We start from the raw sequence: 26,327 nt of genomic DNA on the forward strand, positions 1-26,327 counted from the left end.
ATAAAATATTTGAAATTTCCTAATATAGATTTGAAGTGCAAATATTAGAGCCTATACAACAGTGATAAATGTTTTTTTTTTTTTTACATTAATAAAGATTTTATTTGTCGTAAAATAATTTTAACCAATTCTGCATTTAAATAATGGGTTCAGGCTACGCGGCACGATACATGTTATCGACGTCGACACGATATACAAGCTACGTCTGTGTAGATAAATAGGGTTGCCGATTTTGGCGGAGTAAACATAATAAATAGAATTTCTAAAAAATATATCTTAAGTGCAACAAAGTATAGTTTCAACATTCACCAAGCTATAAAAAATTAAGTCAGTGTCTGCAAGAACCGTCATCACTGTCTATAAGTTCGCGGTGGTTTGTCGCGTGTACGTCGATAGAGTGCACCGTGCCGCGAATTTTGCTCACTCATCAGATCGGAAGAATCCATTAAGATTATTTTATTCAATACATTACTATAAACAAATATAAAGAAATAAATAAAGCATACTGCGACTAATATAAAGCCTACAGCTCGTATCGTATTGTATACAATAATAATGGGCTTTCATGAAATATATCTTGTAAAATCCAAGGTAGTGAAATTGTCAAGTTACTAAAGGATTTTTCAAATTTCCCTTCCTTTTAGTTTTTCGTGAGTAATTTAATATTAATATGATGATGACTCTCGAATGTGACTTTTCCGAAGAATAGAGTATCCACCATAATGGCCTATATATAAACGGGAAAACCCAAACAGGAAATATCCACCTGGATCTTGGTGGGGGGGGGCAAACATAGAAGAATTAATCAAAAAGCAATATTGCTATTTGACAGTTCTTCACATTGCGCACTTACTTTTATATGCGCAAATGTCAAATTGCAATATTGGTTTTCTAGGTGAATTGCTTTTCTGTGGCCTTTTTAACCCCCTGATTTCACCACCAAGAACTGCGCTAACATACAAAATACGTGACGACAGTGGCCTATTCGGACATCTGTAGTAAGGAATTGATCGTCGCGTCTTTGTTACCACGATTCGCCTCCAGCACCGACTTTATCACCTCCTTGTCGATGCTCGGGAACATCTCTTCAATCTGAAAAATAGGGTAATTAACTGTTTGACCCACTCGCGTCAGACAGAGTACTGCGGGGAAGAAGGCACTGCTCTACTTTTCCTTTTAAAAGTAGCAATTCTCAATTCAATTCTCAATTATTTATTGCATTCCATGTAGTACTTTGGGGTGTTACATAGGCATAGGAACTATAACATGGACCCTGTAGGGCAAAGCAACGTTTAAGGGAAGAGAGGAAGTGTGTATTAAAATTAAAACTAATCATTTAAAACTTCAAACAGCCTCCGTGGTCTAGTGGTTAGAGCGTTAGGCTCATGATCTGGAGGCCCGGTTTCGATTCCCGATGGGGACATTGTCGAAATCACTTTGTGAGACTGTCCTTTGTTTGGTAAGGACTTTTCAGGCTTCATCATCACCTGATTGTCCGAAAAAGTAAGATGATTCCGCGCTTCGGAGGGCACGTTAAGCCGTTGGTCCCGGCTATTAGCCGTAGAAATACCTCTACGAACCCGCATTGGAGCAGCGTGGTGGGGTATGCTCCATACCCCCTCCGGTTGATTGAGGGGAGGCCTATGCCCAGCAGTGGGACGTATATAGGCTGTTTATGTGTGTATGTGTATTTAAAAAATTGTCTACTGTATAATAGCTCTTTTTTTTCTTTTTTTTTAGCAAGGAGAGGAATGCTACACCGACAAGGGCTTGACTCTTAAATTAGTGATGATGAACTGTTGGACAGGAAATTCCACTTGACATCAATCCAGAATCATGGTCTGAATCATCCCCCAAGTTACCTTTACAATGTCACTAACACCCATACGTACCCGTGTGGCTATTTATACATGGCCTAAGTGACATCGTAACGAATACTGAGGGGGATGATTCGGCTCGTGTTTCTGAGTTAATATCAAGTGGAATTTTCCATCGCCAAAGTTTACAATCGAATATAATTTAAAAAAATATCATATTACGGAAAATCCACTTCAATACATGAGTTGGATCATCCCCTCAGTATTCGGTACGATGTCACTAAAAAAAATACTCTCTCTCTCTTGGTCGGTCCCTCATATCTGAGGATCGTGGTCAGCATCAGGGTTGCACTTGGAGCGGGTGATCGGCCTCCACCGGTTCCTGTCCAGCGCTTCCCTTACTACTGTGTAGAACTTGGATGACGAAGAGTCTTTTACTTGATCAGTCCATCTAGTCGGTGAACGACCACGCGATCTTTTGCCTTCAGTGTTCCCAACCACAGTTTCTCTAAATGTCATCACCTCTGCGCATCGTGTGGCCGAAATAAGAAAGGATGCGTTGTTGGCATTATAGTGAAAAAAAATACACAGATATATGTATATATTTTTTAAATATTATAGGCTCGCGGTTGCCCACAATCTCACCTGATGGTAAGTGACGATGCGAAGGCGATGTAGTTCCGGGCGTAAGAATAGGGCTACGGTACCCTCGTAAAAGGCGACTGAAAGGGAACACTGGGGATCGCGGGTGGTAAGGGCGGGGCCCCGAACCGCTCAACACACGATCTCCAGGAGGGACGGCAATGCGACATGGCCTCGCATTGCTGTAAAACTGGGATGGCGTAGGGGTGGGGATCTACCCCGGGATGCTTTAATAAAAGCAAATGCGAGGGGAGCACCGGTGCGTTCGACAGAGATCCCGGAGCTCCCTGACATGCGCAGCAGAGGGCCATCGGAGGGGTTTTAGTCGGTAAGAGTCCGACATAACCTCGCCCGGGGGAGCAACGAGGTATCCATGAGGATTTCCCCTTCGTCACAAAAAAAGGCTGGATCAGGCTTACTTGGCAAATGCCTATTCACTCTAGCCTTGAAGACTTCCAGATTATAATATTAAATAAATCTACCAACATACCTGTTGCAACTGCTCCTCAGTGATAGGTTGCGGTTGTTGCGCGACATGTTGCGGCACCTGTTGCGGCTGTTGTTGCGGCAACTGCGGCTGCGCAGGCGCCGGGTACATGGGCATGGCCGCGAACCCCATACCCGTGCTCGGTACCACGAGCACCGGGGGGAATGTAGTTACCGCTGCGGGGCCCACCTGGGTAAGTGAACATAGATGCGTGAGTAAACCAAACATATGGGTAAGTAAAAATGACAATATGACTTTGATAGAAGATTTATCCAGGATACGTTCCCCAAAAATAATATAGATGGCGCTGTCGAGATTTAACATATTAATTACCTATTTACTCATTACATTAATACATAATTGGGTCGTGTACTGAATTCAAGGCAAATTATGAAATTGTGATTACTAAATAAAGACAGATCTAAAACTAACGAAAAACATTTTATTATTGCTATTTAACTTATTTATGAATTTTAATCAAGAAAAACGTAATAATAAGTCAGACATTTAAAAATTACATCTTCCACCCATTATTATTCTGATCAAAATAAAGAGAAGCAACATAATAGGTAGCAACATAATTCTAGACATAATGTAATCCAAATAACAAACAACAATTATTTTTATATTTATGCTTCTTCCATTACATTGTATTTTCGAATAATAGGCTAGTTTCCAACTAGTCAAATCAGTTACTTTTTACTAAATGTCTAAACACGAAATCACTAAGGAAACTGTGTGAAAAAGCACACTGTGACGTCATAGAAAAATGTGATAAAATCTCGGACTAATTCTTACGTTTTTCATGATTAAAATTCATAAATAAGTTAAATAGAAAATAGAACATGTTTGTCTTTTTATTTAGCAATCAGAATTTCATAACTTATTTGAACCTAGTACGGTCACGAGTACTAACATGTCTACACTTTGAAACCATGTCACATTAACTTTTTTGACAAATTAATACGTAACTCTCATTAAATGTCAAATATGATAGTGCGACAGGGTTCTAAAGTGGGTACATGATATTGCTCATGACATGACTGTACACGACCCAATTGGTACTTACAGAATAGCTAAGAACGAGGTTGATCATCCCCTCCATGCCGTCTCCTTGCTTGCCGTTCAGCGGGTACCAGTCTTCGTGAGTCTCGCCCTGTAAGACAACAAAATATAACACTTACAAAATAACATGTTTGCCCCTACGTGAGCCGAAGATAACCTTTGAGGGCGGTAGTAACTGACACTACTATTCAGAGGCGTAGGACAGGAGTCCAAGTACGGCTTTGAAATAGACTACTCTGGACGCCAAAGAATAACAGTGCGTAAAGAACTTTCACTCTCCGCCTTGCGCCAATTCGTATCGAGGGTCGAACTAGATTTACCAACGCCTTACGGCAAACCCTGTGAAAAGTTATAACGCTAGCGAGATGATGACGTAATGTAGACGACAGGTCGACATGGCAATTCTCTAGTGACGTGACGTTTTCAATATCGATATATTTTTATTATGTATGTAACAAAATGTGAATAAAATAATACCACGTTTTCATTTAAGTTAATATTTATTCATCTGAATCATCTAACGTTAATTTTATTTCTAAAATATTACTCTTAGTTTTCAATATTTTTTTTATAATATTGATTGACCATAAATACTTAGATTAAAGGGGGTCCGACAGTTTGGCCTATGTGACCAATAAAGTTATGCGATATATCGTTAGAAAGGTTTTTTTATTTTCTACAACTTCCATTATGGCGGTAAGTTTCGAATCGCTGTGAGAAAAAAGTTATCCCAGCGTAAACACCACGAGTTTCGTAGATAAGCGGCGCGGGAGCAACGGGAGCGGGGAGGGGAGGGGGACGATAGGAATCTTCGTGCGAGACACTAGCTGTCGTCCGCAATCGTTATTTGATGTTATGGATATCATTATGGACAATCATCATCATCAGTCGTATGACGCCCACTGCTGGGCATAGTGTGTGTGAGTTTCTGTGTTTTGATACGGCGGGTTGTAAAGTGTTTAGAACCTACCGTACGGACAGCATCCACCATCAGGTCGTTTATATCGTCCACGTCTGCGCAGTTCTCAAGGTACTCGAAGCTGTTTTGAAGCTCGAGCTGAAAGCGCTCGGGGTTTTGGATCTGGGCTGGCGACGGTCGGAGCGTGGATTTTATCAGTCGCGATCTTTCTAGCTTGATATTGATATTCAATGTGCCTCTTACCATGCGGTGATCGCTTCCCGTCTTAACGGCATTGATCACAGAGACATCATTGAATATGTGCTTTTTCGTCGACATGATAAAATCGATCTCGTTTTTATACTTGCCATTGGGACTTATCCAGGTCCATTTGCGGGTCGCGGGCTTCCTGAAGAAGGAGTTCATCATATAGAGGTTCTCCTTCTCCATAAAGTCCGCAAGCATCCGGCCTCTGGTGTTCCGGACCCCAAATCCAAATTGCCCCACTCTCAGCTCGTTACCGCAGCGCTTCCCCAACTGTGCATTAAAGTCCCCCATCACAATCGTGTAGTGGCTTTTATGGCTATGCATGGCTTTAGAAATCTCCTCATACATAGTCTCCACTTCGTCATCATGGTGTCCCGAGGTCGGAGCGTATACCTGGATGACAGTCGGCGAATATCGTGATGATATTCTGAGTACCAGGTACGCTACCCTGCTCGAAACACTACCGATGGTCAACACGTTGTTGACTAGGGACTTGTGGACGATAAACCCGACACCACCCATGGACAGTAGTTGCTCGCCCTCCCGGAAGTACAGCAAGTTACCGGAGTCCAGAGTTATCGTGTCCTCGCCCTTTCTTCGGACTTCAGACAACCCTATGACATCCCAGTGTAACTTGCTGATAGCTTCTTACAACTCGGTAAGCTTCTTGTCGGTCCTCAGTGTGCACGTGTTATATGTTGCCAGGTACAGTCGTCGTTGGTGGTAGCCCAATCCAGCCCGGAGATTCTTCGCACCCCCTGCCCCGCCGTTACCGTAGCCGCTACCGTAGCCACGGACAGCGGGGCTGCCGGGGACTGGGGGCCGTTTTACATGTGTTGAGGTCATGTTGGGGGGGTTTGGACCATAAGCCCACCGCGCTGGTCCAGTGCGTGTTGGTGGGTCGCCAGAGCCTCTTTCGTTGACCAGCAGGATGTACCGCGTGCAGGCGAGGTTGGCTTGGGCTCCGAAAGGTGTCATTTGGAGCCCCTTACACCCCCACTAATTGAATACTATGAATTATGGACAATACTATGCATTAATATACACGTTTAAAATCCTTTATAACAACTTATTATAATCAATAAAAGCTGTAAAGATATTGAGATGAAGTTTCATTTTATTTGCTCATAACGTTTTTCCCACAGCGATTCGAGACTTGCCGCCATAGTAAAAGTTGTAGAAAATAAAAAAACCTTTCCAACAACATATCGCTTAACGTTATTGGTCCATAGGCCAAGGTCCATGTAATTTTGCCGGTCCTCCTTTCTTTTAAATCTATTGTTTTTCTTTTGTGTTAATGTTAATTTCTAATTCAATAAATTATGTGATCGAGATTATAATCGATAAACGCGGTCGATACGGACTCGTGCGACACTAAGACTAAGACGCCGCGGGGAGTGTGCGGGTGTGCGGGGCGACCCCGCCTCCGCGGCTCACCTCATGCCCCGATTGCCATGTCGACCTGTCGTCAACAGTATGTGTGTATGGAAACAACAGGTAACTTACATTGAGCACTGCGGGCGGGATGGTGATGTGTGCCCAAGCGATCAGCTCGTCCATCGTGAACGAGCACTCGTCGAAGATCTCCAGGTATATGGAGTTGACGCCGGGAGGCAGCAGGCTGGGAAGATAATTAGTATTATAGTAACCCGATGATGATGATGATGATAGCAACCCGGCCTACCCAACATTGTCTGGTGCGACGGAACGAACGAGCCTCGCGCGGTCGTATGCCCGCGCGCTTTAATTGTTATATGAGCGTTCCTACCTTGAAAACTGCGAAAGGTCCCGTATATTAATTCACCCCCTCTTTGAAGGAGTTGGGCAGATTTCCAAAAAAAAGAATGCACATTTTTTTTGTTAGTCACAAATACTTCGCATACCAATTTTTAGCTTTCAACCTTGAAAATTGCGGAATGCTCTCATAAACTTCCACCCCTGTGTTAGAGACAAAAATAGCCTATGTCACTCTCCATCCCTTCAACTATAGATTAATAAACCGACAATTCTTTGTCTCATAAGTAATTTTGTGCAACTTTATTTGTAAAATTAGTTTTTTTTTTTAGGTTGTTCTAGTGATTAGGCTTCCACTGTAAGCGATGCGTGTGTATTTCTTTTTTCTTGGTTTTATATTTTATTTTATTTTTTTATATTTTTGTCTCACCTATTACTTCTATGCTATCAACTATCTGTGGGGATCTACTTATAATTGGCTTTGTGCTACTAATTTAAGGATTAGACTGTAAGTGAATGCTGTTGATCTCCCTAATAATAAATAAATAAACTATCTCCACTTAAAAAAACACGTTAATTCGTCGCTCTGTTCTGCCGTGAAAGACGGACAAACAAACATATAGACATACACATACACTTGCGTGTGAGCGAAACAGAAAATCCGCGCGCACTCCCTTGTTCTTTATTGATTTACGACTATTTAGACCAAAGATCCAGAGGGGATGAATCGCTAGGTAGTGAGGCCTAACGCGCGCGAACTGTCTGTCTCACTCGGACTTACGCCGATAGCATTCATAAACAGCCTATATACGTCCCACTGCTGGAAACAGGCCTCCCCTCAATCAACCGGAGGGGTATGGAGCATACTCCACCAGGCTGCTCCACTGCGGGTTGGTGGAGATACGCGGATAGCACACGGTTAGAATTATTTTTTTCAAGGGTGTGTCCGGTGTCAAAGTTTTTGTAGAGTAAGTTAGTAATAAATAAATAACATCACGCCTGTATCCCCAAAGGAGTAGCTAGTATACGTAACAGTTTATTATTATACACTGAGAAGCACGGTGGCGCAGCGGTAAACGCGATCGGTCTGCGATTGTTGAAGTTAAGCAACTTTCGCAAAGGCCGGTCATAGGATGGGTGACCACAAAAAAAAAGTTCATCTCGAGCTCCTCCGTGCTTCGGAAGGCACGTTAAGCCGTTGGTCCCGGCTGCAATAGCAGTCGTTAATAACCATCAATCCGCACTGGGCCCGCGTGATGGTTTAAGGCCCGATCTCCCTATCCATCCGTAGGGAAAGGCCCGTGCCCCAGCAGTGGGGACGTTAATGGGCTGGTGATGTGATTATTATACACCCACTGCCCGCCCGCTATGTTTAAGTCCCATGTAATAAGAGTATGGGCAGATCTGTTAATGTTAAAAATGTATGGGATTGACATGTAACCTTATGTCCCACACATCTTTGTCACTATCGATAATGGCCTCTATGGTCCAGTGAATGAGCGTTGGACTCACGATCCCGAGGCCCCGGGATCGAATCCCTGTGGGGACATATCACAAAAATCACTTTGTGATCCCTAGTTTGGTTAGAACATTACAGGCTGATTGTCCGAAAGTAAGATGATCCGTGCTTTGGAAGGCACGTTAAGCCGTTGGTCCCGGTTACTATTAAGTGATGTATGTGAGTAACTATTACATGAGCTATGTCAGGGGCCTTTGGCGGCTCAATCATAACCTTGACAGCGGGGTTGATGAGGCTGGTATTCCGCCTCGAAACCGACACAAAGCTAGTAAATGTCTACAGTGAACTTACCAATGGATGACTTTGTTCCACCTCGGTGTTTTCCCACCGCTGGGATCGGTGTGGGTCTCGTAGATGCAGTGGCCCACGCGCAGGCGCACGTACGGGTCCATACGTGTCAGACCTGTGAATGAACGAATTAAAAATATTATGCTCCTCTCTATCTGTGTCTGTGGTGTCCGAAAATAGTAAATGTTTCTGTCTTTCTTTCAAAAATAGTGTCTGAATCTATGTCTATGCGATTATGTGCTGAGAGCGAATGAAAAATATAGAACACCTTCAGCTGCTTATCATCCCGGGAATGTCGTAAAATCCGACAGAGGGCATAAGCGACACACGGTAAGAATGTGATTTTTATACGGAGTGTACTGTCACCAGTACTAATGTACTGTACTAACATAAAAAAAATAATACACTTTAAAACCATGCCACATTAACTTTTTTGACAAATTAAACCGTAAGTCTCATTAAATGTCAAAGAGAATAGTGCGACCATGGTATAAGAACACCAGGTATGCTCAAAACTGACAGCTAGTATTTCAAGGTTAGCCCAGCTGACGTCATCCGACCATGCGTTGCCATTTCTTAAAAAAAATTATTACCCACGTCCAATGTTTTTAATTTACTTTGCAAGGAAATTTTGTACTTTTAGTAAAATATTTACGTACAGTTTTAATGATTTTTATATATGTGACAAATAATAGTATAAATACATTAGGCAGTAATTCACTTAATTTTCAATAATAAAATTTGCGTAACGCTTACGTCATCAATGGGCTAGCAATGGCGGCTTGTCATAGGATTGAGCATACCTGGTCTTCTTATACCATGAGTGCGACAGGGTTCTAAAGTGGGCACATCGAAATCGATAAATATGTTATTTTCCCTTAACATGCGTGCCACGTGATTATGTCCGTATTTTTACAGAACGACATGACTTATTCGGGTTCACATATTAGCACCAATCGACAAAACGACACAATTATATCGTCAGAATGAAATGACCGGGACAAAACTTTATCACGTTACATGAATCATAATAACAGATAATATATGATAAGAATTATAGGCTTTTCCAACTTATCTTTCCTTGCGACAATGTATTGTTATCACAAATGTAAATAAGTTTATATCAACATAAATATGCTTACACCTTTTTATTTACTTTTTTAATAATTACGTTCCTATTTAATATTACGAGCTAATATACGTAAATATCATCATTATATCGCAAGCGTTGTGTCATGCGTTTTAGGATCAAATGAAAATCTACAGTCTCTGCTTACCCCGGTGGGAAGTAGGCGTGAGTTTACATAACATAACAACAAATACTTTATTGCACAAACAGGAAAAAACAAAATACAAAACAAAAGAGAAATATAATTACGTATGTATCCCTAGGATCCGCTCCTAAATCGTCCGGTTATTAACAGAGGCGACTGCCTGTATTATAAATTATATTTAACATCTCGCACAAGTTGCAATAACGCATTATTTTCTTGCCAAAGAAAAAAAATTATTTTGAGGCGCTGAGGGGCGCCGCCATCTTGAGGTCTCGTACCATCTAAACATTGTGGGGCCTCCACTGATTAAGTAACAATGAGTACGGCGTTTGACCGCTGTTATTGATGATGTCACAAGACAGTATTTCCATACAAACTCCATAGAAAACTTTCGTTTTGACGTTTTGTAAAAGGACCCCGATACCGACCCCGTCGACGTTGTCGGCGATTTCCCTCATTCAGCGCTTATCGCTATCGACCTGCTAGGGTCGATTAATTCTTTCAAATTTTGTTCCTCTCAGACGACTCTCTGAGCCGAGGTTCGCGCCCAACTGGGCACTCTCAGGCCTGTTGTCTTAAACGTTGTACCGGGTGAGAGCCTTCAGCGCTCCCCATTTGTCGGGCCAAGTAGTTAATGCCATCTGCGGCAAATCTACAATAAGTCACGTCAAAAAAAAAAAAGACGTTTTGTAAAAAGTATCTCATTTCAGACTTTAGTCGGAAAACAGTGACAGTGTTATTTATTACCATAATATGGTTCAGTAAACAAAAAGAATCGACGATGATTTATTAATTTGTTTTTTCCTCATGTTACGCCTTCACGGGATCTGAACCCACGACCTCAATTGAGCTCATTAACCACTGACCTTCTAAAAAATCGGAAAAAATATTTTTTACGGTAAATTAGTCAGCGGCACGCTATCCTAAGCAATATGACTGTAAAGAATGCATAACATTGAAATAAGTTACCATCATTATGTTACCTAAGTGGCTTTTTTTATTTCGTGAGGAGGTATGTGACCTAACCTTTATTGGACTGGTTTTCCCTTCGCGGGTTGGTAAAACAGACAGGCAGTCGCTTGTGTAAAAAACCGGACCTGTCGAATCTTCAGGTTAGGTAAGCGGACCCTGTGAAAATGCTAGGGAGATGATGGTGAAGTTGAATTCACGATCCATATGTTGTGACTAGAGAGAGACGATACAATGGTCAGCATCGTGTCGCGCTGTGCGAACTTCATTACCGCGTTTCAGAGTAAGCGCCATCTATGTTGTATGGGCGGAACTAGCTCCTCTATTAGTTGGGTCTATTCAAATTCAAAAAATTATCCTCTATTCTCAGTAGTTCCTTTAGAAGTTCCTCTGAAGGAACTACTGAGCATTTTTTGTCCTTGTAGTTCCCTCAAAGGAACTAAAGGAACTACTGAGACTACCAAGTTTCTTTATTTCTGTATCAAGTGTCAGGAAAGAGATTATATGCGGTTTATGCACACAAACTCATTAGAAAGGTTATCATCATTGAAAGTGGCTGGTCTTTCATTAAAAACGAGATTCCAGAAGACAATTTGCTTGCAAAATTTGAATCAAATCCTTTATTCAGTAGGTAACATAGTTACACTTTCAATCGTCAATTTTTACATAACGAACGTCTCATCCGCCTAAAACTACTGCAGCTTCTCACAGCCTGTATAGCCGGGGAAAAGAAGCTGCAAGATAAACCTCGGCACAGGGCCCTAGACGTTCTTTAAAAAAATAAATAAACATAAAATATTGTTATAGAAATTGAGTTAGCTGCCTAATCACTAACTTTATAATAACCTCTTATACTCTAGTGCTAATCCCTAGTTTGGTTAGGATAATGCAGAATGACCACTTGATTGTCCGACACTAAAGTGATCCGTGCTTCGGAATCGGAGGGCACGTTCTGCATTCGGTCCTGGCTGTATTTACTTAAGTATATAGTCTTTATATGAGCCATGTCAGGGGTATTTGGCGGCTCAACAGTAACCCTGACACAAGGGTTGATAAGGTTGGTTATTAATCTCACAACCCACACGAGAGAACATTATAATTACCGTAATTTTTGACAAGTTTCGCCTGTGCTATTGTGATGCTGAGCCTGGCAGTCAGCGGCGGTCCGGCTGGTGGCATCTGTGGAAAATAAAACATTGAACTGACACAAAGTTTAAAAAGTTGAAATGTTGCAAAAAGAGTGTGGCCTAGTGGTTGGAGTGTTGCTCTCTCGATCTGGAGGTCCCAGGATCGAATCCCAATGGGAACATAATATCATAAAAATCACTTTGTGGTTGATACCTAGTTCAGTTAGGACATTACAGGCTGATCATCCAATTGTCCATAGTAAGATGAAGATCTGACAAGAGAATTTATACTTGGGCAAAACCATGACATAAACAGCCTATATACATTCCACTGTTAGGCACAGACCTCCCCTCAAACAAGTTGGGGAGGTACGGGAAAAGTGTCCAAATTAAAGTTTTATTACCTATTTATTACAGTTTCACAGACATGTCACACTTGCTAAATTCCCATACCCATTAATTATGGTATACATATAATATGTCATTTATTATGTGTAATTTTCTGTGGCATTGGAATATCATAATTATTATTAATAATTATAGTTCTAGATTGTTTTTCATACCATTTAAATATTATTTAAAGAAAGTTTACATGATATTTATGTTTTTAAACTTTATTTTCAATTATCTTCTTTTTAATTTGTTAATGTTAGTTCCTACTTTTTATTATCATTTTAGTCAATATTGTGTGTGTCTCTCATTGGCAGGCATACTGGAATTTTATTTAGTTGGTTTGTGTATGTATTGCTGTTGATGCACCATAATAAATAATTATACTTAGTAATTTCCCCCGGTCCGGTTGATTGAGGGGAGGCCTGTGCCCAGGAGTGGGACGTATATAGGCTGTTTATGTTATGTACTTAGTAATTTGACAATAACAAAAGATATTTTAAAAAATACCAATTCTGAAGTACTATAAACTGCTGAGCATATATGAAGGTGGTTTTTATGATGAGAGTGGAAGAAACTATAGCAGTGTGTCAGAGTTGTAGCAAGCAGAATTCAATGATCTCTAAATACCCCTTATAAATTGGTGTGGTCTTATGTACCTACATAATACATAGGTACTTAGTGAAAAGCATGTAAAATAGCTGTTTGAAAAATCCAATTGGAATGGTATTTTTGTTAACAAACACTCACAATACTCCTCCATGTAAAAAACTTTTGTCTCAATTTTTACCCAGAATTAAATTAATCGAATTAAATTGAGCTTTTATTGAAAAAAATCATACCAGAATGTATGTGTGTTGTGTGTGAATGTGTGTGTGTTGTGTATGTGTGTGTCTGTATGTGAGTGTGTGTGTGTATGTGAGTGTGTGTGTGTGTGTGTGTGTGCGTGTGTGTGTATGACGGTGTGTGTGTGATGCTGACCATCTGCAAACTGTACCTACCATTTTTAAGGCAAATAAATGAATTATGACTTTTTTAAAAAGACTCGAGTTTTTCACTATAAGCAGAAGGGATACATAAAACACAAAATGGACTTGTTAATGAGATATTTTCCTGCCAATTTTACATTGTTACGTGATTACTTACAGTGGCTCCACACAGCTGCTGCTGTAAAGCAAGTGCGGCCTGATAGTCTGCATCAAGAGTATCGTTGGTGCCATCAGTGCGTAGGAAGCCTGCTGGCAGAGGCCCAAGCAAAACCTGGGAAATTTAAATAACTTTGATAAGTAAATTCTGAAGATAAGTAAAGCAATCACAAAACACAGTACTCAATATATTGTGTTTTCTTATCAATATCTAAACGAATCTACGTATCAATAAACAAAAACAAAGTTTATTGACCTAGCAGGTATAGTTTTCTATTCAATACATTTTAAAAAATAACTCCCATGGATAAAGGAAAACTCTGGAAATAGAGCAACATTTAGATTACTCAACGTTTTGTTAAAGATTTGGATTAATGAGATGTTTATTAAGACGGAAACCGGTTGAACGCAGCACCTGTTTATCTACTTAATAGTTTTGTGACAAATTTTCAACGAGATAAACGCAATATTATGAATCATTCTTCCATGATGGTTGATCAAAACAAAGGTATAGAATAGTAAAATTCAGTTGATATTGCCTCTTACCCTACGACGACGCTCCTCGTTTCTATCGTTAGGCAAAGCCGACGTCATTTTCTGCACCAAAAACACTGCTTTATCCAGGATTATTGTAAAAAAATTCGCGAGAAATCGCAAAACACGTCAGACAACAATATTTGATAAAAACAGACTAAAAATATTTTTATCAAATGACGTATTTTTTTTTTTACAGTTGTTGTGACATTGGCAACTAGATATTTAATCTATTATTTGTTCTTCGTCGTCTGATTTTCTTTTTCCTATGTCCATGTTTAATAGCCACATGAAACCGAATTTTTAATTTAATGTTTATATTTCGATAATATGATCGTAAATAATAAAGCAAGTAAATAAAAACATTAAATAAAGAAAAATAACTTATAATTGTTAAAATCATGGTTCGAAACTCACATTGTAAAAAAGTTACATTGTCTCGTGTCAAAAATGTCAGACAGATGTTGATTGCGGGATTTGTGGGTTTTAATTTTTTGTTTATTTGAAACGATAAATACCTATTGATTGTAATTGCTTTGTATTAACTATTATTTGCAAATTCTTGTGTTTGTGAACTTTCTTGTGGCGGACTATTATATTATTGAAACATATGGTGTCTTGAGTCATCACAATTATTTTATCGATTTTCTCACGTTTCCACTATGGATATCATCAAAACTCCAAAGGTAAGTGGACAGTTTTCCTCTTAATCCAATAAATGTTAAATATCTCGTTTGTTTATATTCTACTTCGATAACTTAGAAGGGCGTACATGACTATTCATTATCAGTTCAGCGAACTTTTGCCAGGACGTAAAAAATATAACAAAGTAGATACATATGATTTTTATTTATATACAGCACACGAAACTCAAACACTTTGTGATTCATAATTTTATCAAATAGTCCAGTAAGAATAATACTTGCATTCTTTACAAGTTTAAGGTTACATTAGATAAAGTTAGAAATATATTTTTTCATGCTGCTTCATTTTTGGGCATATTAAGTTTGTCACCTACTAGACAGTATTGCCATTGTGAAACAAGACTTAAATATGTTGCTGTTTATACAAATGAAATGGTACCAAGTGTTGCATTGTTGATGATTCCATCGTGTTTTTTGAAGGCAAATTTCCAAAGTCCAGCAAATATTGAACACAACATTTTCATAAACTAAAGAGACTGTATACCTAAGTAGTACCTATCATCAGAACCTTAGAAATTGAAGCCTAACCTCTTAATGCAAGATGAATTACTATTTAGACAAAACATTTTTTTTATAGTCATGATAACCTAGTAGGAAGAACGCTTGACTCTCATTGTGAGTTCAAATCCAGCACAGGCCTAAACCAATGATTTTCGAATTCGTATTTGGATCTTAAAATGATTTAAGTGCTTCTGTAAAAACCTGACTTGTCAAATCTTCAGGTAAGTGGATGCTAAGAAAATTTGATAATGCGAGGGAGATGATGAGTTATTTCTTTTATATATCGAACCTGCTTAAATAAATGTATTAAAATTTTATTTTATTGGATAGCAGAGCTAAGTCTGAGCCAAACAAGAGATAGATTATGATGTAGACCAGTAATTGACATACAATTTTATTTAAATCTAATGATTCCATTGTAGTATTGTTACCACATTTGTTTAATTTAAATAATTATAGGATTACCTATAATGTTGTGGTTATGAGATTAAACATGTGTAATTGTTGAATTAAGTTACTGCCCAAGATACCTACTTAGATGTGGTCTTATGCAGAGATGTGCCGTTTCAGGGAATGTTCCCAAAGTGCTGCAGTGACTGCAAGGACACTGGCTGGCTGGTCTTATCTGCCTAAAGGTTAGATAATAAAGCTCTTTTATATAAGTTTTGTGACTATTTCCTGGGGGGTCGTTCCCAAAATGGGAACATTCCCGGGAACGGCACATCACTGGTCTCATGATACTGGAAATAATGCAGATCGCAACTTTTTTTCTTAATATTTGTGTTGGTAGGTGCACCCTGCCATATAAGAATCCTATAGGAACCAATAAAATCCATTGATTTGTAATTTGGCCAATAGGGTTGGTTCGTTTATCGCGTCACGCGCGATATACGGCCAGTAAGTTACGGGCCTGCGGCATGATATCTGTACGGCGTTCATCTACACAGATAGCATTCGCTGCGTCTATTGGTCGAAACCCTCGATATTGGTACTTCGCACCGCGCGAGAAAACATACCTGTGCCGCGGGCGCTGCTGGGTTTTCATAAACAGGAAATGTCAACCCTACTGAAATTATCATTTTTACGTCACGAACTGTATTACTGGGACACGTGTGTTCTCACGTATAACTTCTGAAGTGCAGAGGAAATTGGAAACTTATGCCGTCTCTTTCTGATTTATAGGCGTGGTTATTGCTTTTTCTCTTTTCTCGCGCATGCTCCGTTAACACCGACGTCTGTCTCTTGATTTTTAAAGTTAGAACGTAATTGAAGTTAGTAGAGTAGAAATCCGCTTGATTCGCTTTGAATTGGTCGAGATTGTGAATTTTTGAATGATAGCCTCCGAATTTGCGATTTTCATTTCGTCAGTGTCTTCTGGGCATTGTTGGACGAAACACGTCTGTCGTTGGATTAGCCCGTATATTTTTATTGTTTGGTTGGTCAATGTAATCGCTCAATCAACAACGAAATCGGAAAAGTTGTTTATTAAGTGTTTTTACAGCAAACGCATCTAAAAAAGTAATCAACTTGAAGGTTTCATTAAAAAAGTGTTTGAGTTTTCTTTGTACATAATATCTTCAAAAATTAAATTATTAAAAAAATACTTACAAGTGAATAATTCATCAAATCAAAAAACCTTTTGAGTGACTATTTGGGATCAACCAAAAAAATGGCCTGATCCAACCGTAGTTGAACCATGGCTCTGAGTTCGTTAAATCCGTCGAACATGCTCGGCGAGTTGGGACGGCTCGCCAGCTGGTTGAAGGGAGACTGTGTCACTTCTGAGGAGTACGCTGGCTTGGCTGTCACCGAAAAGGTCAGTTTCAAGGTGGTGTCAAGTTTTGAACCAAACAATACAAGACAAATATACTTACTTCATTGCACACAAAAGACACTATCACAGGTCATAGAAACAAGGGAGATATGCCATCAGCACTAAATTACAGGAGTCCGCACCAAGACATTTCTGGCTAGACCGCTACATCGATTTATCTACCGTTCATTGCGTAGTAACACTAGCACTAGTTGTGGTTGCGCGATACCAAAGAAGTAATGAATGACGTGGAAAGTTTTATACTACGATAGTTAGTGGTATATGCTCGTTTTGTGCATATTTCGAAACCGGCTGTGCTCCCACGGCATCTCTATATTAAGAACTTTGTGGTTACTACAGTAAACGTAACATGATGCAAAAGGCACAATAGACGGCTTTATTAAGTAGCAATCACTTCCAGGTAACCGCGACGGTGATACAAAACTCCTTACTGATTTACAGGTATACCTATAGGTACCTACCTACTTACCTATTACTTGAACGGCTGTTTTATTAAGAATTACAATAATGAACGCACCGATGATCGATGATTTCTCTCATTTAGCGCTTATCGCTATCGACCCACTAGAGTCGATGAATCCCTTCCAATGTAATCCTCTTAGACGACGCCCTGAGCACCCTCGGGCCTATTGTCTTAAATTTTGTACCGGATGAGCGCCCTCAGCACTCCCCATTTGTCTGGTCAAGTAGTTAATGCCGTTTGCGGCAAATCTACGATAAGTCACGTCAAAAAAATGAGCATACACCTGCACCATGTCTGATATTTTGACGTCATTTTACGCAAGATGAACACAGCATTTTTTGTCTATGCCAGGCAAATGGGATGCGCTGAGGGCTCTTACTTGGTTGGTTAGGGTTCTCATTCCGCTGGTAAGGGCTCTCATCTCGTTGGTAAGAGCTCTCACCCAGTTACAACTAGGTACAAGTATGATTTTGAAATATGTGGTAGATAACCGTGGGTATCACATAGGGAATGCAATTCAAACTCGAGATCGTAAACCAGAAACCCCTATGTATGTTCACCGATTTATTTACGGTTTAGGAGATATGACCCATTCTGTACCTTTTTCAAGACTTTCTACTTTTCTTCAGAAATCATTATTCTGTCGCTATCTCTTTCTTAATGCTTATTTTATTTTACTTCATACCTAATTCTAAGAAAGTGGACCATTAGCTGAAAAAATAAAAACAGCCAAATCAAAGATAAAAAAAGTTATTGGACGTCAAATTGAGAATTCGACTAAAATTTATATTTTTTTTTGTTAAAACTTCCGAAGAATAATAAACACATGAGATTCTCATGGACCCTGAAAGTATTTCTAAAAACAGCTTCATTTAATACGCTTTTAGAAACATCCTAAAAAAATACCTATTGCAAGACAGACAGATTTGAAGGAAAATTGTCATTCTCATCATATCCCCTCCGGTTGATTGAGGGGAGACCTGTACCCAGCAGTGGGGTATATAGGGAGTTTATGTTATGTATATGTCATTCTTATACGTCGCAGCTGCTTCTTTCTAACGTTGTCAAAGGTGCTCATTGACACATTTTCAACAAATAAATAAAAACATATTTGATTTCTTAAGAGTAATAAAGGTGTATATCAAATATCAATACGATGTTGATGTAAAAGAGTGATTATCCAAATAATTTGGATTGTCTGTAATGGCTATTGAATTGTTAATATGTAAGCTATGTTATATTTCATTCGACTGTCTGAATTTGAATTCATATTTGGATCGTAGATTAATTTAGATAATTGATATTACGACGTTTCCAGGATTTGTTAATGGCAATAGGCTAGCCAATTACATGGGACTGTAGTGTGTACCTCCACACCCATGTAATATACATATCTATGTTATATACATTATCCATAGACAGACAATAAACGACCGTCTTAGAAGACACACGTCTCTTATTTAACTCCACAACTCCGGCGTCCCACAGTGCATGGCGACCCTGCGAGTGCTGCCTTACGGCGGCGGCGCTGCGCACGAGTTACAATAGTGAAATGTGAAAAGTGTGAAAAGCTATAAATAAACACTAATCATAAAATAATAAAACAAAACTTACAAAACAAATATGGGACCCACAAAGAACAATTTAAAAATATAGTGCACTTAAAATTAAATTTTAATACATAAGAAAATATAGGATACTAATACTTTAAATTACTTAAAATAAAATAACATAGCTACTAATCAAGGAAAGAAAAATAATGAAAATGCGTTACAATACGAAATAAATACAAGAAGAGTTGGACATCTGGCGAAAATTACATATACTTATATAAAATGATAAAATATGGTGCGATAAACAACTTATGGTGATGGAATTATGGAAGATCTCAGAGAGCCACCCAGCAAAGTATTATTCGAGTCGGATATAAGAGGAGTTAAGCATACATGGTGCCGAGGAATAGGTGTACAGTCATGAGCAATATCATGTACTCACTTTAGAACCCTGTCGCACTATGATATTTGACATTTAATGAGACTTACGGTTTAATTTTACAAACACATGGTTTCAAAACTTTCAAAGCGTGTACATATTAGTACTCGTGGCCGTACTATAAACCCTTGACTATCTTCTTCTTCTATCATGTGGGTTTTGAGGCGAATTACTAACCTCATCAACCCTGGTGTCAGGGTTACTATTGAGCCGCCAAAGGCCCCTGACATGACTCATTTATAACGACTACGTACTTACACAGTAAGTAGTAACCGGGACCAACGGCTTAACGTGCCTTCCGAAGCACGGATCGTCTTACTTTCGGACAATCAGGTGATCAGCCTGTAATGTCCTAACCAAACTAGGGACCACAAAGTAATTTTTGTGATATGTCCCCACTGGGAATCGAACCCAGGACCTCCGGATCGTGAGTCCAACGCTCAACCACTGGACCACGGAGGCCGTTACCCTAACGTTACCGTAACCCTTGACTATTATTTCTATGGATTGACTAAGCTCCAATTAAAGCCACCACCAATTAATATGACCGCTAACTTCCTAACCACTTGACCTCTTCCGGAAGTTATACCCACATTACTCCACGTTTCCCTATTTCGGCTAGAGAGAGTACATTATTTACCTTATTAGGCGATCCCGAAATTCCCGGAGGATTCAGCCGGGCAAGAACTATCCCGAAATCCTGAGTAAGTCGAGGATTTTGTGGGAACATAATTATATCACTCGTTACGTTTATAGAGAGAGGACGTGCTTAATCCCTTAGTCGCTTTTTACGACACGCTCGGGATGTCGGAATTTTGTTACATCTGATTGCTAAAATAAAGTTCTGTGTAGTAAACATTTGATTTTGATTTGAAGAGCGGAACCTCATGTCATAAGTTTTAAGGCTTAAAAGGTAGGTTTTTTTTAACATTTATTTATTTAATTTATATTTTTTAATTTTCAGATACCTGCACATACAACATAATCTGTAACTTATCTTGTTTCAAAGAGACTTAATGATATTCCGTTTTTCCTGTTCATTCAATTCGTTGCTTTGTTACGATCTTCATTGTTTACTTTGTTGAAGATATTTTTCTGTTTCCGCTCCCTTGTTGTTTGTACATTAAATACATTTTTATTGGGTTTCGTTTCGTTACACGTAAATATCCTGGGGCTGGTTGCTTCATAATGTATTTTATACCAACGAGATATAGAAGTCTTCCGTATATGTGTTTGATGTTCTTTGAAGAACCTACCCTATTTGTGATCAAATATAAAGAAAAAATATATTTTTAGCGCGCCACATTCAAACGAGGAAAACAAAAACAAAACATAATAACATATACTTAATCACTAATTTAAGAGACACGCTCTTGTCGGCGTAGCATTCTCCATGCTACTTTTTAGGGAAAAATGGGGTAATCAGTAATTTCCCTCTTGCCTTCCGCCCCTATAACAACAACATACTTATACGCACCAAAAATAAAACTAAACACTGATAATGAAATGACATAAATGATTAATCGGTTTATAGTAATGGCAACGACGGCCTCCGTGGTCCAGTGGTTTGAGTATTGGGCTCACGATCCGGAGGTCCCGGGTTCGAATCCCGGTGGGGACATATCACAAAAATCACTTTGTGATCCCTAGTTTGGTTAGGACATTACAGGCTGATCACCTGATTGTCCGAAAGTAAGATGATCCGTGCTTTGGAAGGCACGTTAAGCAGTTGGTCCCGGTTACTACTGATGTAAGTAAGTAGTCGTTACATGAGCCATGTCAGGGGCCTTTGACGGCTCAATAGTAACCCGGACACCAGGGTTGATGGGGTTGGTAATCCACCTCACAACCCACACGATAGAAGAAGAAGTAATGGCTTGTTTTATTTTGTATAATTTTCACTAACAGTGTTCGCCCGACCATTATAGACACATCACAACGCGGTAATGAAGTTCGCACAGCGCGACACGATGCTGACCATTGTATCGTCGCTCTCTAGTCACAACATATGGATCGTGAATTCAACTTCACCATCATCTCCCTAGCATTATCCCGTTTTTCACAGGGTTCGCTTACCTAACCTGCAGATTTGACAGGTCCGGTTTATTACAGAAGCGACTGCCTGTCTGACCTTCCAACCCTCGAAGGGAAAACCAGCCCAATACAGGTTAGGTCATATACCTCAAATGCATTTCTCGGCAATGTGGGTTTCTTCACGATGTTTTCCTTCACCGCTGAGCACGTGATAATCATTTATGTACAAACATGAATTTGAAAACAAATTCGAAAATCATTGGTGGATTCGAACCTGCGACCTCAAAGTGATTGAAGCGTTCTAGCAACTAAGCTATCACGGCTTACCGTACACGGGTAACAATACCTTCCTTTCAATGTACCATTTTTTTTAATATTTATGTGCGTGTATGCAGGCCGAACCCATCACAGCACTGTTATGTAAATAATTTTGCCACCTTTTTGTATTTCTATGTTTACTCGCAAATAAATTTGATTTGATGCTATGTTATTCTAATTTATAAATGTTGTCGCAGTATACTCACTACAATAGAAGATATAGTAATTCACGAAGCGTGTTAGCTTCGTCTATTGTTCTGGCAATAGTGCAGTTTTGATTCTGCCCTTTGTTAGAATCGAGAGCATTATTCGGATCGGCATGTGATGCCCATTCATCACAATAATCTTTTGTTGGCCGCTGAAAGAGAGGGAATATCAATTGTTTAATTATTATATAAGCTCTCTCTTGCTCGCATTGGGTGCCTCATGACGGGTACAAGCGTCGTGGCAGACCCCGAAAGAGATGGCGTGACGACTTGGACGCTTGCCGGAGGGACTGGCCGGAATACGCACAGAAAAATGGAAAGAGGAAGGGGAGGCTTTTGCCCAGCAGTGGGATTGTTAGCGACACGAATTGACATGTAACGTTTTAAAATAAAGCTGCAAAGTTTTTGGTGCGGGCAACCGACTCGGCGCTAGATGGCGCTCGCCGCGCCTGCGCGTCACTTCTTTTTGATTTTTGATTTTTAATTTCTCTCTGGCTAACCTCTCCGCCGCGCACCACGCTCTTCGGTTGCTCACACGCAAAAGCCATAAGTGTTTTTCTGTTTTCCCGTCCTATATATAACAGGGATCTTGTAGGCTAGGTTAGATTAGAAGCTCTTCTTGGTCTTCCCCTTCAATAAGAGCTTACATGGAACAGATTAAAGAGAAGGCGAACGTCGTGTCTTATAAGGAAGTGAAGGAATTGGTCTTTGATAGACAAGAATGGAGAATGCTTCACCGACAAAAGCGTGTCTCTTAAATTAGTGATGAATTATGTGGTACATAATATAAGAGCCGTGGAAGTACGCTTGTCTGTCACTGTGCGGTCGCAGGTTCAAATCTTAACACGAGCCTACCCCACTGAGTTAAGTATTCATGTTTGGATCTTATATGATTATCACGTGCTCAGCAGTAAAGGAAAACATCGTGAGGAAACCCACATTTCACGCGTTACGGAGGTATGTCATTTATCTGCAAAAGTATTGGCTGGTTTTCCCTTCGCGGGTTAGAAGGTCAAAGGATTAAAATGCCACATCAAACCAATTCATCTGAAACGCCAGTATTGACATTTGTTTGCATTGCGCACTTACTTTTGTATGCGCAAATGTCAAATGGCATTTTTAGATACACTAGCACTAGTGCACTAGTGAATACCTTAATGATACTGATGTTACTATTTGAAAAGCTTCCTTCTCTCTTTTAAACTTCTATTTTGTTGTGCCCGAAAGGGTCTGTGATGTGAAACTCATATATGTAATTTACAAACTTGTACACCATCGTAGTATGCAAATAAAGAATATTGAATATATAGATGAATTGCTTCGGTGTGGCCTCTTTAACCCCTAAGAAGCAGACTTGTCAAATCTTCAAGTTATGTAATTGGGCCGCATGAAAAACAAGATGACGCGAGGAAGATGATGTCATTATTTAATATGAATATGCAAGTCACACAGTAAGGTCGTGTTTTCCAACAGGCTTATCGATATCGTAAATTATAATAATAATTCACCATTCTAGAGCGCAACCTGTATAATTGAATAGTTTCCTAAGTCAAAGATAAATTATGAAATTCTGATTATTAAATAATGACAGATCTAAAGGTGACAAAAAAGTTTTCTTTTTTCTATTTAACTTATTTATGAATTTTAATAATGAAAAATGTAAATTTTTGTCACATTTTCTATGACGTCACAGGTTGCTTTTTCATATAAATTCCATCGTGATTTCGTGTTTTGACGTTTAGTAAAAAGTAACTGTTTCGACTAGTTGGAAACTGCCCTATTATAATATGATTTTCACAAATTAAGTTTATTTCTTTTTTTACGTGACTTATTTGTAGATGAGCCGTAAATGATATGAACTACTTGGTCAGACAAATGATGAGCGCTGAGGACTCTCAAGCTTTCAAAGACAAAAAACCAACCACGGGGCACCCTCAGCTGTCCTGTTGGGCTCGAACCCCTGTTCAGGGCGTCGTCTGAGAGGCTTATATTTGAAAGAATTATCGACCCTAGTGGGCCGATAGCGATAAGCGCTGAATTAGGGAAACACTCCATAAGCCTTTCATTTGTATGCACGATATTGCACAACTACGGAGCGGCGACGGCGCTACGATGATAAAGTGCTACGACCTACGTGCTACGGCGTAGCCAGCCATACATTAACTACGCGTCGTGATGCAATCAAGCGAAGACAATGCAAATCGAATTTTGAACTCATACATGCGAATACTCACGCCCCTAATCTTTAATGGGGTGCGCATGGCCACAGCCCACAAGTAATCGAAATAATTGACTTTTCAAATGCATTCTATGCCTTATTGAAAAATGTTAGTGGAACCATAAGGGACCTCGATGAGGAATGATCTTGCGTCGCCTTTGGTTAATTTCAGGTATTTTTATTTTATATATTTTTTTCTATTTAGTCTAAATTCCAGAAAACGGCAATACAAAAAATTATTTATTCAGAAAAGACTTATAGCACTCCTATAGTCTTTCATGCTTTATTCTTTGAATGTTTATTTTTTTTATACATACATTATTTTTGTGAGAATCATCATCAAATGAAAACAGCTGGATAATGTTGTTGACGGTACTTTTATTATACACACTATACACGTTATGCGTACGCGTTATGCTTGAGAAGAAAAGTCTTGCCATATTTAAAATCATCATCATCTCCCTAGCGTTACCCCGGTTTCACAGGCTGCGCTTAGCTAACCTGAAGATTTGACAGGTCCGGTTTTTTACAGAAGCGACTGCCTTTTTGACCTTTGAACCCGCGAACGGAAACAGCCCAATGTCGGTTAGGTCACATACCTCTGACACGCATACCTTGCCATACTTACATACATACATACATAAACTCACGCCTATTTCCCACCGGGGTAAGCAGAGACTATAGAATTCCATTTGCTTCGATCCTGACCCACCTTGCCATACTTAAAATATAATTTTTTTTTTTTTGGGGATGCCAACAATATTAAGTAAGAAGAGAAATGAAACAGTAAACAAACAATACAAACAGAAAAAAAAACAGAAAAAGAAAGCTACTTATTATTTTTCTTCATTACAGATGACTTAAAAATGAAATTAATTAATTTTACCTTTCCTATGTTAAATTCCGAAGGAAATTATTTAAGTAATTTCGGATTTTTTGTAATTAGTAGGTAACTAAGGTTTTCAGAAGGGAGTAAATTAGAAGGGTCTAATAACCTTTATCCTCGGAGACTTGAGACTTACGAAAATTATAAGGCTTCTTTGATAGGTTTAAAAAGTTGGGTAAATAATAAAATAAAAGACTTCTTTTATTAACGGAGCAATTATAATTAATATTTTAAATAGTGTAAATACTTTTGGGAGAGCACTCAAATTAAAACTTTATTCTTTTGCAAAACACATCATCATCATCATCAGCCCAATAACGTCCCCACTGCTGGGGCACGGGCCTTCCCTATGGATGGATAGGGAGATCGGGCCTTAAACCACCACGCGGGCCCAGTGCGGATTGGTGGTTATTAACGACTGCCAATGCAGCCGGGACCAACGGCTTAACGTGCCTTCCGAAGCACGGAGGAGCTCGAGATGAAAACTTTTCTTTTTTGTGGTCACCCATCCTATGACCGGCCTTTGCGAAAGTTGTTTAACTTCAACAATCGCAGACCGAACGCGTTTACCGCTGCGCCACCGAGCTCCTCAACACATAAGCTCCCAATTGGGGTAGTCAGAGGTACATCCATCGCTAGGTAAACTAAGCACCCACACCTCACCGAGCCTTCTGTTAGACTAACGTGCGTGGTGAGCCATATCGCCGTAATGGTCGAGTGAAAACTCCAAGCTAATCACTTAATGATGCTAGTCCATTGCCGGGTTTCGAACTGGCGCTCCCCGTTTGAGAAACAAGTTGGTAAACCACAGGGCCACAGTGACTTTGAACAAACTTAAATCGATTAGAGAAAATTAATTATTCCGGTAATCAGTTTGGAGTTGGAGCTAGCAATTAATTTTATTTGGCGTCGAAAGTTGAAAGCTCATTAAAAGATTGATCTTTTAACCCTAAAGTTCTCTCTAAACCTAAAATTAGAAATCTGTTAGAACAGATACCCTAAAGTTAGTGGAAGT

General features: G+C 39.4%; 2 protein-coding genes across 3 annotated transcripts in view; one reads left to right on the forward strand and one right to left on the reverse strand.

The window, feature by feature from the left end:
* On the reverse strand, positions 1–14,303 carry LOC126375561 (toll-interacting protein-like). The gene is made up of 8 exons (XM_050022546.1): positions 14,169–14,303; positions 13,624–13,737; positions 12,064–12,139; positions 8,721–8,832; positions 6,683–6,797; positions 4,016–4,102; positions 2,950–3,135; positions 1–1,092 (listed from the first exon to the last, which is right to left on the reverse strand). The coding sequence occupies exons 1-8, from the start codon at positions 14,214–14,216 to the stop codon at positions 982–984; spliced, it is 849 nt and encodes a 282-aa protein (XP_049878503.1). The 5' UTR covers positions 14,217–14,303; the 3' UTR covers positions 1–981.
* A 302-nt stretch (positions 14,304–14,605) lies between these two features.
* Positions 14,606–26,327, forward strand: part of LOC126375472 (myotubularin-related protein 8) — a 59,243-nt gene continuing 47,521 nt past the window's right edge. For both annotated transcript variants that reach the window (XM_050022419.1, XM_050022420.1), the window contains exon 1: positions 14,606–14,842. In XM_050022419.1, the coding sequence (XP_049878376.1) occupies positions 14,819–14,842 (24 nt within the window). In that variant the 5' untranslated portion in view covers positions 14,606–14,818. The remainder of the gene's footprint in view (positions 14,843–26,327) is intronic.

This window comes from Pectinophora gossypiella, chromosome 19 (assembly GCF_024362695.1).
Source record: "Pectinophora gossypiella chromosome 19, ilPecGoss1.1, whole genome shotgun sequence".
NCBI classification, from domain to species: Eukaryota; Metazoa; Arthropoda; class Insecta; order Lepidoptera; family Gelechiidae; genus Pectinophora; species Pectinophora gossypiella.